General features: G+C 36.8%; 1 protein-coding gene across 2 annotated transcripts in view; it reads left to right on the top strand.

The window, feature by feature from the left end:
* LOC117918602 overlaps positions 1-13,591 on the top strand; it is a 55,754-nt gene that overhangs the window by 30,804 nt on the left and 11,359 nt on the right. For both annotated transcript variants that reach the window (XM_034835362.1, XM_034835363.1), the window contains exons 18-23: positions 1,736-1,864; positions 1,970-2,087; positions 2,865-3,060; positions 3,250-3,361; positions 3,449-3,603; positions 11,428-12,919. In XM_034835362.1, the coding sequence (XP_034691253.1) occupies positions 1,736-1,864; positions 1,970-2,087; positions 2,865-3,060; positions 3,250-3,361; positions 3,449-3,603; positions 11,428-12,919 (2,202 nt within the window). The remainder of the gene's footprint in view (positions 1-1,735; positions 1,865-1,969; positions 2,088-2,864; positions 3,061-3,249; positions 3,362-3,448; positions 3,604-11,427; positions 12,920-13,591) is intronic.

Genomic DNA, 13,591 nt, shown 5'->3' with positions numbered 1-13,591 from the left:
CTCCTTAGATGCTATTAATATAATTGTTTTTTTAACTATCAAAAAATAAAAATAAAAACCTAAATAAATTGATTTCTTATTTGTAAACGAAATCTATCTGTCTATATATATTTTTTTATAAGAAACAATGATGAATTATGATGAATTAAAGGATAAGCAATCCTTCCAAAAAGTGTGTAGTCCTCTATGCAAAGAAGGATTAAAAAGACAAATGAATGTATGCTAGCCCAAAAATTCAAATCTAACTACAATTCACAATGGTATAAAATCTCCTAAAAAAAAGCTGTATAATTTTAGCTTAAGGCAGTTTAGCCTTCATATCATTTTTGAATGCTCTTGCATCAGTATGACCTTCACAACCTACTAACCAACACTCTCTCCGCCACATACTAATACACTGCTTGAACTTTGGATGAAATACCATGTTCTCAAACCTAAAAGGACATGATCAGCAAAGGATTGTTATCTAATATGTAAGGGCAATGATCAAACACGGGATAGGATAATGATTCTTAAAGTCTATAGGGAAATAAAAAATGTATACTACAACAAAGGTACACACACTACATACATACAAAGTTTATTTACAATGAACACCCTTTTAGTTTTAAAAAACCACCTATTGTTATCATAACTCAAATGTGTCAATATTTTGGGAAAAGAAAATTCAAGCTCAATTGGAACTTTTGTAGGAGACAAGAATAAAAGTAGAGTGTTGGCGAAGAGTGCTTGTATTATAGGGAAAAAATTATAGAGACTAAATCATACAAAATTAAGAACACAAATTAAATACCCATAGTTCGTTTAACTTTCATTCAGAGCTATTGTATATCAATGAGAATGGAGAAAGGGTTGGGATCCTACTTGAAATTTGTCAAGTCCTCTCATTGGCTTCATTATATGGTTGGTTCTTTTTTCAATTCTTCATTTGTTTACATTCTTTTATTTATGAGAATTGTGGGAATGTAATCTAAATACATGTAATTAGAATGGAATTATTTTATAAAGAGATGAAGATGCGATTGATTTATCTTCTAAAGAGATGAATTTGCAATTAATTTGTTTTTTCAGCTACTGGAAATGTGTTGATGACAACATGGACCTTCTATAATTTGTATAAGGATATACTGATCATTTTAAAATTGAACTTGAATTACATGTGGTTATAATGGAATTGTTTTATGAAGAAATGTAGCCGCGGCTGATTTAAGTACTAAAGAGATGAAATTATAATTGATTTGTTTTTTTCTACTAATGGAGGTATGTTGACAAAAATGTGCACCCATTATAATTTGTATAATGAGATATTGATCATTTTAAATTATTGTAAAGCTATTATTTAGGAATGGATATGGCAAACTTGTGTTCCTAGATAGGTTTTCTCAGATATATTACCAATAAAGTGTATATTGATTTCATAGCATGTCTGTTAAAACATAACCTAGTACCAATAAACTCTGTGCAAAAACATAAAGCTCAACAATCCGACTTTAGTGCCTTTTGTTCTGTTGTTATTGATCCTGATTCAATTTTCTATATTATTCATTGTTGATACAGATGCATCTAGCATATGCCTTCTGAACTCATTCAACAGTTGCTTACCAGAAACTGCTTCTTTGTTAAACCATCCATATGGATCTGGTTCCAATGAAGTAGATTTTGGTCTTAGAATCAGTTATAAAAGCTATTTGAAACTGCTAATTAAAAAACTGATTTGTTTAACTCGGTTTTCCAGGTTCACTGGCAAGAAACTCTTAGAGGCTATGTTGCTGGAATATTAACTACCCAAAGGGTGCTAATTGTTTCTGCCGATCTAGATGTACTGGCTAGCAGTTCTATGAAATTTGATAAAGGGCTGCCTTCAATATCCTCAAAAGATTTTCCATGGGACATATTTCTTTTAACTTACATATTTTAATCATATAATTGAGGTTTCATAGGTTTGTTTGGGAACTTAACTTATGTGCACTATAGATCACTGTTGTGGGTTGGGCCTACACTTCTTTTCTCCACTGCTACAGCAATCAGCGTCCTTGGCTGGGATGGAAAAGTGAGGACCCTTCTCTCTGTTAGTATGCCCTGTGCAGGTAAGTTGCTTATGTTGCTGTAAATTTTGGTTGGTTTTCCTTTCCCTTTTGAGGTTCTCTGCAGCTTGTCTTTGTGCTAGGGGTGCAACTTGGGCGGGTTGACCTGATCCAACCCAATGTTTGGGCAAGCTTGGGTAATCATTTTCAATACTCAGGTTAGGCTTGAGTTAGGTTTTTTCAACCCGAGTTTAATTTGGGTTGGGCTTGGGCTAAGGTTCGGGCAACCCAAGCCTAATCCGAACCTGATTTAATGTTTTTATAATATTTATAATGCATATTATCCAATACAATAAATATTCATTTTCTTTTTCTATTTTTAAGAAAAAATATCAAATTATATTATACCATATGTTTTTTATTCTTTTTAGAAACATATAAATTTATGTTTATTCTTTTGTTGCTATCTTGAAATTTTGTCCTATTTACTATTTAAAATTTCATATAGATACATTAAAAATGTTTTTAAAAAAGTTTTATAGATGAATTTTGAATTATCCAACCCGAGTATAACCCAATCAATCTAAGTTTAATTTAAACAACCCGAACTCAACAAGATGAGGTTGGGTTGGACTTGGGTTGAGTACCTTGGGGGTTAGAGTTTGGGTTGATTTTTTCTTAATTCGGGTTGGGATCAAGTTAGTCATCGATCTGACCAACCCATCCAAGTTGCAGCCCTACTTTGTGTCTCTATTTGTGGTGTATAACATGCATTCATTTTTTGCAACTTATGTTTTACCATTATCCTTTTGACGAGAAGGATGAACTTCATTCTTGCAGTTTTAGTTGGTGCTTTGAATGATCGATTGTTGCTCGCAAACCCAACAGAAATAAACCCCAGACAAAAAAAGGGGTTCGAGATAAAGAGCTGCCTTGTCGGGCTTCTTGAACCTCTTCTTATTGGTTTTGCCACAATGCAACAAAATTTTGAGCAGAAGCTTGACCTGTCAGAAATATTGTACCAAATAACATCAAGGTGGTCTTCTTTCTGCCTATATAGGTTTGGTTTTTTGTGGCATGCAGAACTTCATTTTATGAACATTTCACCTCTGGATGCTCTATAAGATATAGGATTTTGCTGTTCTTTCTTTCCTTTTTGCCATATTAAAATGGTTCCATGCATGAAAGTAGTGACAACTGACTTGTAAGGCTTATCCAAATGAAGGTTTGATAGCTTGCGTATTACTCCGAGGTCTCTTGATATTCTTGCTAGAGGCCCTCCTGTTTGTGGAGATCTAGCTGTGTCATTATCCCAAGCAAGTCCACAGTTCACTCAGGTGGGCTATGGTTTGTGTGTTAAGTTTTTTTCCATGTTTTATGATTTTTTTTTTTTTAGTTTCTGAATTTGTTGTGAATAAAATCAGGTATTGCGGGGTAGCTATGCAATCAAAGCTCTCCGTTTTTCTACTGCTTTGTCTGTTTTGAAGGATGAATTCCTACGTTCTAGGGATTATCCACAATGTCCTCCAACCTCTCATTTGTTCCACCGGTTTCGCCAGCTGGGTTATGCCTGTATCAGGTATGTGGATCAGGCAAAATTTTCTTTGAATTTACAAGTTGATGTAATCCTGATGCTGCAGATGTTTCCAGTATGCTCTCTTTGTTGCCACTTGACCCCCTATCATGTAAATTTTTTTTAGTTCAATATTTACCCCGGCCATGTCTAGAAGTAACTATTCCATGCTTGAATTTTTTGACAATCCATCATGGGCTGTTGTTTGAAATCTTAGTTTAACAGCATTCAATGAGGCCTATGTGTGTGTGTGTGTGTGTGTTTCATTCTCTTTTCATTTCATATATTGCAATAAATTCAAGAGAAAAGTTGCGAAGAGTATGGTTATAAAAGTTAAGCACATACAGATTTGTCTAGATGGTTTGAAAATTTACTTTTCATGATTGCTGTCTTGAGCCTGTATCATCAAATTCTGGATGCAAGTTTTCCTCTCTCTCTCTCTCTCTCTCTCTCTCTCTCTCTCTCTCTCTCTCTCTTTGATAGGCAAAGATCAATTATATTAGTAGGCACCTAACTAAAGGGCTCACAAAAGCATACATGATATATACAAATGTGCTAAAAGGCCAAACACAATAGAGGGGTACACAAAAAACAACTCCCTCACCTTACTTGGAGTTCAAGTAATCAATGAAGTCTTATCATTGATAATAAAGTATAACATGGACAATGAGCAATTTCCTATGTACCATTCAACCCACTCCAAAAAATTATACATAAATGATTGTTTGATTACTTGATCCATTTTTTTTCAGTATTTTCAAACTTTCTCATATTTCTCTCTTTCCAGATAGTCCAAAACAACTACAAAGGAACTGCTCTACAAGCTTTCTTCCCAACAACAAATCCATACTAGTTTAGAAGGACATCTTTGACTTTGAAGAACATTACCCATTGTACTCCACAACATGAAAATGAAGGCAAATGTGATTAGTTTCTTCTTCTCCTTTGCCTAGATAGTATCTGTTTGACATTCTTCAACCCTTCATTCTGAGCTAATCCAATGTCAATATTCTTCCTCATATAGCTTTCCAAGTAAAACAATTAGACCTCACCAAAACCCATGGATCCAAGCAATGCAAAACAGGAGTGCCTCCATTTTTCCATTTGATAAAGAGGAATATAGAGTTTTAACTGTAAATTTGTCACACTTCAAATTCGTTAAAACCCTTTTATTCTCTATATCTATACTAATTGTTTGCGCTTACAATCTCCTAAAAAAGGCTTCCACCTTGTCTTGCTCCCAACCATGAATCTGTGTTGTTAATGTAGGGTTCCAATAACTTCTTTTCCTTTCTTAATCCCACACCTTGGCTACCTATGCATCTTTGGTAGTGGCTATTGAGTACAATGCAACAAAGGCATCTTCCAAGGTACATCACCACACCGTATATACTTCCAAAATTTCACTCTTCAACTGTTACCTACCCTAAATCCAACTCTACTATTAAAAATCTCTCATCCGCTCCTAATTGCCTTCTACGCACTCACCCCTTACCCTTCCCTCACTCTACTAGAGCACAATTCCCCCTCTTCCTACCCATACTTCCTTGTAATAACCCCTTCCAAAGGGATTCATTGTTAATTGTGAATCTCCAACACCATTTACCAGGAAGTGCCTTGTGAAGAATGAACAAACTTCCAATACTCAAAGCCCTCACTCCTCTTATCCATTCAAATTTTTAACTAATTTCTCTACATGTGGCTTTCTCTCAAGAGCCCTTCCCCTTAAAGGAAATCCTTTTAGATCTGTTCTAGCCTTGAACTTACTTCTCTTGGTACGAAAAATAATGTCATGTAGTAAATTGCTAAGCTAGATAGGGTGTTTTTTTATCAAAATCAGTCTTCCTCCTTTTGATAGGTACTATCTCTTCCACATAGTGAGTTGCTTCTAAAATCTCTCCACCACATCCCAAACTCATGAAGATATAAACAGAGCTCCCAATGGAAGGCCTAGATAATTGGTGAGGAGGGTCCCCACTCTACATCTTAGAACTCTAGCTAGGTCCTCTACATTAGCAACCCTCTAAGTGGTTTCAACTAAGTTTTCTCCAAATTTGTTTTTAACTTGAGATTACCTCAAACCACATGAATGTCCAATTCAAGTACTCCATATGTTTTTTGTCAGTATCACATAGAATAAGCATATCATCAACAAATAATAGGTCTAACACCTCTATAAACTCTCCACCTCTTCTTCTAATTGAAAACCTCACGATAAAGCCTCCTTCCTTTTCCCTATTTGGAATATAGGAGAATGCCTCCATGGCTATAACGAAGAGATAAGGGTATCAGGTCACCCTGTCTCAAGCTTTTAGAACTCTAGAAACATTCTTTTTGGGTCCCATTAATCAATATGGAGAAGCAAATTATAGAGATATACCACTTAATCAATCTTATCCACTTAGAACCACACCTCATGTTTTAAGCCCATTTGACATGATCATACACCTTCTTGATATCCAGTTTACATATCACCCCACTCTTGATGCTTTTAAGCCTTGATTCAATGGCTTCATTTATTATGGGGATTGGATCTAAAATTTGCCTACCTTCTACAAACGTATGCTAAAAGGTTGAAACAATTTTTCCCACCACTTTGTTTAGTCCCCCTCCCTCCCTCTCTCTCTCTCTCTCTCTCTCTCTCTCTCTCTCTCTCTTTCCCAAAGCAAATTGATCAATTTGAAATCTTGAAATCCTCTACATCCCCTTTTTGGGACTAACACCATAAAAGTGACATTTAAACTTCTTTCGAAAGAGCCTAGTTCATAGATCTTTGCACAAAATAAAAAAAATAAAAAATAAAATCCATTACCTCAATTTTCACAAAGTTCCAACAAATTCTAGATGTTAGTTATTATGTAGTTATGTTTGTCCAAGCCTACTATGACATATTTGTTTTCTGAGCAATGATGGATCTTGAATTTCAAGAAGTATTAATGTTTACTAGAAAAGAGCATCTATTCTGTGCATGAACTGTTGTGACCACACTAACCTTGAAAAAGAAAGATTAGTTTGTTAGGAGACTTTTACAATTGTACCTTAAGGATGTCTTTTGTTCACGGTAGCTTAATAGGGAATAGATATCTTATATCCAAGTATATTATTACCATGTTGAGTGAACATGACTTAGTTGGACATGAGGTCCCCTTAGGAAAATCTCATTACTATGAATGCTTGGTTTTCTTTCAATTCTCATTCCTAGAGAAGAAGAAGAATAATAATAAAAATAATAAAAATAAATAAAAAAAGATGAGCAACACATTTTTATTTCGTTCTTTATTTATAACTAGGTCCAAGTTTTATAAATGTTATTTGGGTTGCTATATAAACATTAATTCCCAGGATACCCACATGCCATAATAGAAAAAGAAATGATGGGGATTTCAAATTTTCAACTTTAACCAATCACTAAAATTGAAATCTCATATCAATTGCATTCTAGGAATTTGCTTAACAGAATTATGATTTTCAATTACAAAGTTTAGATGCACTGAACCTAATCCATCCTAGTTATTTAATAAGTTGCAAGGGAATCAAGGTTGTTACTGGTAATTTTACAGGAGTCAGACAAAGATATGTTCTGGATTAAATAGATAGTATTAGATGACACGAAATATGGGATGAAAAATAATAAGTTCTCTCTCTATTAGATTAACTATACACACGGTTTATATAGGGGATTACAAGAGAAGAAATAGGAAACAAGAGACATAATAGGAAACTAACTTATTCCTAAACTAACTTATTTCTAAATCATAAAACTATCTATTTACAGAAATAGGAAACTAACATAATAGGAAAAAAAAATTCTCCTACTCTATTTATAGCTCAACACTCCCCCTCAAGCTGAGGAATAGATGTCTTCCATTCCCAGCTTGAATACAAGATCGTGAAACATTGAACTGTTTAGCCCTTTTGTTAGAATATCAGCTAATTGATGTTCTGATGGAACATAAGACATACACACTACTCCTTCCTCCAATTTTTCTTTGATGAAATGTCTATCAATCTCAATATGTTTTGTCCTATCGTGTTGTATAGGGTTATGAGCAATATTGATAGCTAACTTGTTGTCACAATAGAGCTTCATAGGACCATCCCACTTGATTCTCAAATCATCTAGAATAATCTTCAGCCAAAGTAGTTCACACAACCCTTGAGCAATGGCCCTAAACTTTGATTCTGCAAACAACCTTGCTACCACATTCTGCTTTTTACTTCTCCATGTTACCAGATTTCCTCCAAGAAAAGTACTATACCCTGTAGTTGATCTTCGATCCACTAGGGAATCTGCATAGTCAGCATCGGTGTATGCTTCTAGAGCAAGATTATTGTTCTTCTTGAACAAAATTCCTTTCCCGGGGCTGCCTTTCAAGTAATGTAGCACCCTATAAGCAGCTTGAAGATGAGGTTCTCTTGGATCATGCATGAATTGACTGATCACGCTCACCAAGTAGGCGATGTTTGGCCGAGTGTGAGCAAGGTTTATGAGCCTACCAACCAACCTCTGGTACATTCTTTTATCCACCACTGGTTCTTCTTTAGCTTCTCCCAACTTGTGGTTTGGATCCATTGGGGTAGAGACTGGTTTACACCCAATCTTCCCTGTTTCTGCTAATAAATCAGTCACATACTTTTGTTGAGAGATGAAGATCCCTTGTGTGGAATATGCCACCTCAATACAAAGGAAGTACTTCAGTTTCCCTAGTTCCTTTATCTCAAACTCTGTTGCTAATCTCTACTTCACTTCATGCTTTTCTCTCTCATCATTTCCAGTCACTATGATGTCGTCAACATAGACTAGAAGAGCAGTTACTCCCCCCTGTAGCCGAGTGCTTAATGAAGAGAGTGTGGTCACCTTGGCTTTGTTTGTACCCAAACTCTTTCATGACTTTTGCAAATCTCCCAAACCAAGCCCTGGGAGATTGTTTTAGCCCATACAGGATCTTCTTCAGCTTGCACACCTTGTTACCTGTGTTTTCCTCAAATCCTGGTGGGATGTTCATGTAAATCTCTTCATCTAAATCACCATGAAGAAATGCATTCTTAACATCATACTGTAGGAGTTGCCAATTGTAGTGGGCAGCCAGTGACAACAGGATTCTTACAGTATTCATTTTTGCAACTAGAGTAAAAGTCTCCTAATAATCAACCCCATAAGTTTGAGTGTACCCTTTGGCTACCAATCTTGCTTTATGTCTCTCTAGAGATCCATCAACCTTATATTTCAGTGTGAAAACCCACTTGCAATCAACAATATTTTTCTCTTTCGGTCATTCAACAATCTCCCATATTTTATTCTTTTCTAATGCACTCATCTCCTCTCTCATAGCATCCTTCCATTCCCTTTTTGTCAATGCCTCAGAAACAGTGTTAGGAATGATAGTGGTGTTTAGACTCACAATAAAATTCTTGTGGGCTGGTGATAGGTGCTTAAGAGACACATATTGTGATAGTGGATAAAGTGGTCGATTAGTGCATTCTCTGGTTTCTGACAGCAATGGGAAGGTCTAGGTCTAGGTTGTCTGTTGAGTTAGTGGAAGTTTCACCAGGTTGTGTATGTAAAAGTGGGTCTGATCTTACCGTGATTTCATTCCCAAGGTCTGAGTTGGATTCTTGGACCTGCTTTTATTCTGGAATGGCCTTTTCCCTTGAATACATCTTAGGAAACTGTGGAAAATTGTGAGTGACACTGGCTGGAACAGAGGATGACACAGGTTCTTTATCACCATGGGTTGAGACATGAGGAAGATCAAGAGGTTCAAAGGACTTATAAGGACTATCTTCCTGAGTGACACTGGCTGGAACAGTGGATGACACAGGTTCTTCATCACCATGGGTTGAGACATGAGGAAGATCAAGAGATTCAAAGGACTCATAAGGACTATCTTCCATCATTGAAATCTTCCCCTGAAGAGAGGACTTGTGGAAAAAAGGTTTATTTTCTGTGAAGGTGACATCTGCAGAGATGTAAAATTTTCTAGCTGAGGGATTGTAACACTTGTATCCTTTTTGAGTGGATGAATAACCAAGGAAGACACATTTTATGGCTCGGGGTCTAGCTTGTCTCTATGTTGGTTGTGGACATGAACAAATGTAGTGCACCCAAATACCCTAGGAGTGAGCCCATTTGAGGTTCTGAAGTGTGGATAGAAACTCTTAAGTATCTCGACGGGGCTTTTGTTGTCTAATACTCGTGAGGGATTCTATTTATCATGTATGTGGCAGTAAGAACAGCTTCCCCCCAATAGGACTTAGGAACATTCCCTTGAAAGAGTAAGGCTCGGGTTGTGTTGAGTAAATGCCCATTTTTCCTCTCGGCTACCCCATTTTGTTGGGGTGTGTTAACACATGATGAGTCATGGAGAATGCCCTGTGATTGAAAATAGGGTGACAAAATCTGGTTGAAGTAATCTCTAGCATTGTCTGTCTTAAAGCTTTTTATTTTAACCCCAAATTGGTTTTGAACCATTGAGTGGAAATTAGGTATAACAATGCTAACATCAGATTTTTGTTTAAGAAGAAAGATCCATGTAACCCGAGTGCAGTCATCAATTAAGGATACAAACCAACGAGCCCTAGAAACATTAGGTATAGTCGAAGGACCCCATATTTCATTATGAATCAAATGAAAAGGATGAGAACTTCTTTTATTGTTAATAGGAAAAGATACACGAGTATGTTTTGCCAATTCACAAGTTTCGCAATGAAACTCATAAATATCTAATCCTTGGAACAAATGAGGAAACATGACCTTTAAAACCTTAAAAGATAAATGACTTAGACGTAGGTGATACAACCAAATGGTATCTTTATTTGAGGAACTGAGAAGAGACAACGACAAATTATTACTAGTTTTCTGAGATGATTCAAGGTGGTAAAGACCGCTCATTTCCTTAGCAAGTCCAATCCTCCTCCCCGAGCCTTGTTCTTGAAGAACACAATAAGAAGGGAAAAAAATAGCATAACATTTAAGATCATGGGTAAGCTTTTGAATGGAAACAAGGTTGGCCAACAATTTTGGTACATGGAGGACATTTTTAAGAATAAGGGTAGGTGTGATGTATATGTCTCCAAAACCTGCAACGGTAACTAAAGAGCCATTGGCCACTACAATTTTCTTGTTACTTGGGCTTGGGGTATGGGTATTGAAAAGTTGAGATTTGGAGGTCATATGGTATGTGGCACCGGAGTCTATTATCCAAGAGTCATCATAAACGTTGTGTGAGGCATTTATGCAAAAAGAGAATGAAGGTGTACCTGAATTTTCCAACATCTTCCACGAAAAAACCTGATCTCTTGGAATTAAGGCAGATCGCGAAACAAAAAAATCAACAGCAATGAAGGCTGGTAAAAGAACACGTGAATAAAAAAAAATCCAGCTATGAAGGCCAGAAAAATGGCGATGAAGGCCAGAATGATGCCCAGGTCTTAAAAACCTACAGCTCTGATACCATGACACGAAATATGGGATGAAAAATAATAAGTTCTCTCTCTATTAGATTAACTATACACACGGTTTATATAGGAGATTACAAGAGAAGAAATAGGAAACAAGAGACATAATAGGAAACTAACTTATTTCTAAATCATAAAACTATCTATTTACAGAAATAGGAAACTAATAAACCTATCTATTTACAGAAATAGGAAACTAACATAATAGGAAAAAAAATTCTCCTATTCTATTTATAGCTCAACATTAGATCATTGCTGAATGTAAGTTTACTACTAATACTGTGCATCTAAAATCCAGGATGTTCGGTTCGTATGACCAATGGCTGATGATTCTCTTGTATGCTTATCACTGTCTGTTTGAATTAATAACAGGTATGGCCAGTTTGACAGTGCAAAAGAAACTTTCGAAGTCATAGCAGACATTGAAAGCATGCTTGACCTATTTATATGCCATCTCAACCCCAGTGCCATGCGGCGTCTTGCACAGAAACTGGAAGAAGAGGGCACTGATTCAGAATTGAGGCGATACTGTGAAAGGATTCTACGAGTCCGATCCACTGGATGGACCCAAGGCATTTTTGCAAACTTTGCTGCTGAAAGTGTGATTCCCAAAGGACCTGAATGGGGGGGTGGGAACTGGGAAATCAAAACTCCCACCAACATGAAAGCTATACCTCAGTGGGAGCTGGCTGCAGAGGTGATGCCATACATGAAAACAGATGATGGTTCCATCCCGTCCATTATTGCAGACCATATTGGTGTCTACCTGGGGTCAATTAAAGGAAGAGGCAACATTGTAGAAGTAAGGGAAGATAGCTTGGTCAAACCTTTTACACCTGCAGGTGGTAACATCAAGGAAAATGGACTTCACACATCTCTAGCAAAATCTATGTCTAATAAGTCAAAGGAAGTGCAAGCTGGTGATTCCCTGATGGGTCTGGAAACCCTTACCCAACAAGTTTCTGGTTCTACTTCTGCTGATGAACAGGCAAAGGCCGCAGAAGAATTCAAGAAATCATTATATGGTGCTTCTGCTGATGGTAGCAGCAGTGATGAGGAGGGAGTATCAAAACCTAAAAAGTTACAAATTAGAATACGTGATAAGCCAGTTACTTCTGCTGCTTTAGATGTTAATAAAATCAAAGAAGCCACAAAGCAGTTTAAACTTGGTGAAGGTTTCGGACCACCCATGAGTAGAACCAAGTCATTACCTGGTGGACCCCAGGATATCGGCATGATTTTGTCCCAGCCTACTCCTCCAACCACTGGAACTGTGACAGCTCCAACATCATCTGCCCCTGTTGATCCTTTTGGCACTGAAACACTAGTGCAACCTGCACCATTGTCACAACCAGGTCCCATGCTTACAGGTATGGGAGTTGTGTCTGGACCCATCCCAGAGGACTTCTTCCATAATACAATTCCATCTCTTCAGGTTGCAGCTTCACTGCGTCCTCCTGGGAGTTATCTTGCACAATATCAGGGGATTGAAGGCAACAAGGTTACACCTAACCAGGTTAATGCACCTGTAGCTGATGTTGGTCTTCCTGATGGTGGTGTCCCACCACAAGCCACTCAACAACCTGTTATTCCTCTGGAATCCTTTGGACTGCCAGATGGTGGTGTCCCACCACAAGCCATGGGTCAGGCTGCTGGCCTGGCACAACCCATGGGTCAGGCTACTGTCCTGGCTCAATCCATGGGTCAGGCTGCTGTCCTACCACAGTCTGCAAGTCAGGCTGCTCAGATGCCAATCTCCACACAGCCTCTTGATCTCAGTGCACTTGGAGTTCCAGGTTCTACAAATTCAGGCAATCCTCCTGCACGTCCTGCTTCTCCACCAGCATCTGTACGTTCCGGACAAGTGAGTATCTTTCCTTTTTATTTTTTTGGTCTAATAGCTTCTTTTTTTCAAAAGCTGTTTCTTTTCCCTTTTTTTTTTTTTTTTTTTTTCATATTCCTCTTTTTGACCTGTCATAATTTTTCAGTTAGTGAAATTTAGAAGATAGAAACAACCCAGGTTTCAAAAATTAAGACACCCAGAACTATGTTATGTGATGATCATTTCATATGGCTCTAGTACACAAGATCAATGGTTTAGATGAACCACACTTGCAATTCCTCTACTGAAATTGGTTAACTAGATTGGCTGATGCCAGTCACATCATCATCATATTATTATTATTAGTATTATTGTTATTATTATTAGTGAAATTTCAGTTAGTGAAATTTAGAAGTTAGAAACAACCCAGATTTCAAAAATTAAGATACCCAGAACTGTGTTGTGTGATGATCATTTTCGTATGGCTCTATTACACAAGATCAGTGGTTTAGATAAACCATACACTTTCAATTTATTATTGTTGTTGTTGTCGTTCTTGTTGTTATTGTTATTGTTCTTGTTGTTATTGTTATGTTATGATAATAATATATTTTTTTTTTGGTGAAGATTATTATTACACATTCACTAATTTTTGTCATAGATGATGACACATGGATGAACATGTGAGATTTTAAATTTTAATTATTTTATTTT

Source organism: Vitis riparia, chromosome 7, assembly GCF_004353265.1.
Source record: "Vitis riparia cultivar Riparia Gloire de Montpellier isolate 1030 chromosome 7, EGFV_Vit.rip_1.0, whole genome shotgun sequence".
In the NCBI taxonomy this organism is placed as follows: Eukaryota; Viridiplantae; Streptophyta; class Magnoliopsida; order Vitales; family Vitaceae; genus Vitis; species Vitis riparia.
Note: the sequence above shows the minus strand (reverse complement) of the source record. Positions and strands in the feature narration are given on the sequence as shown.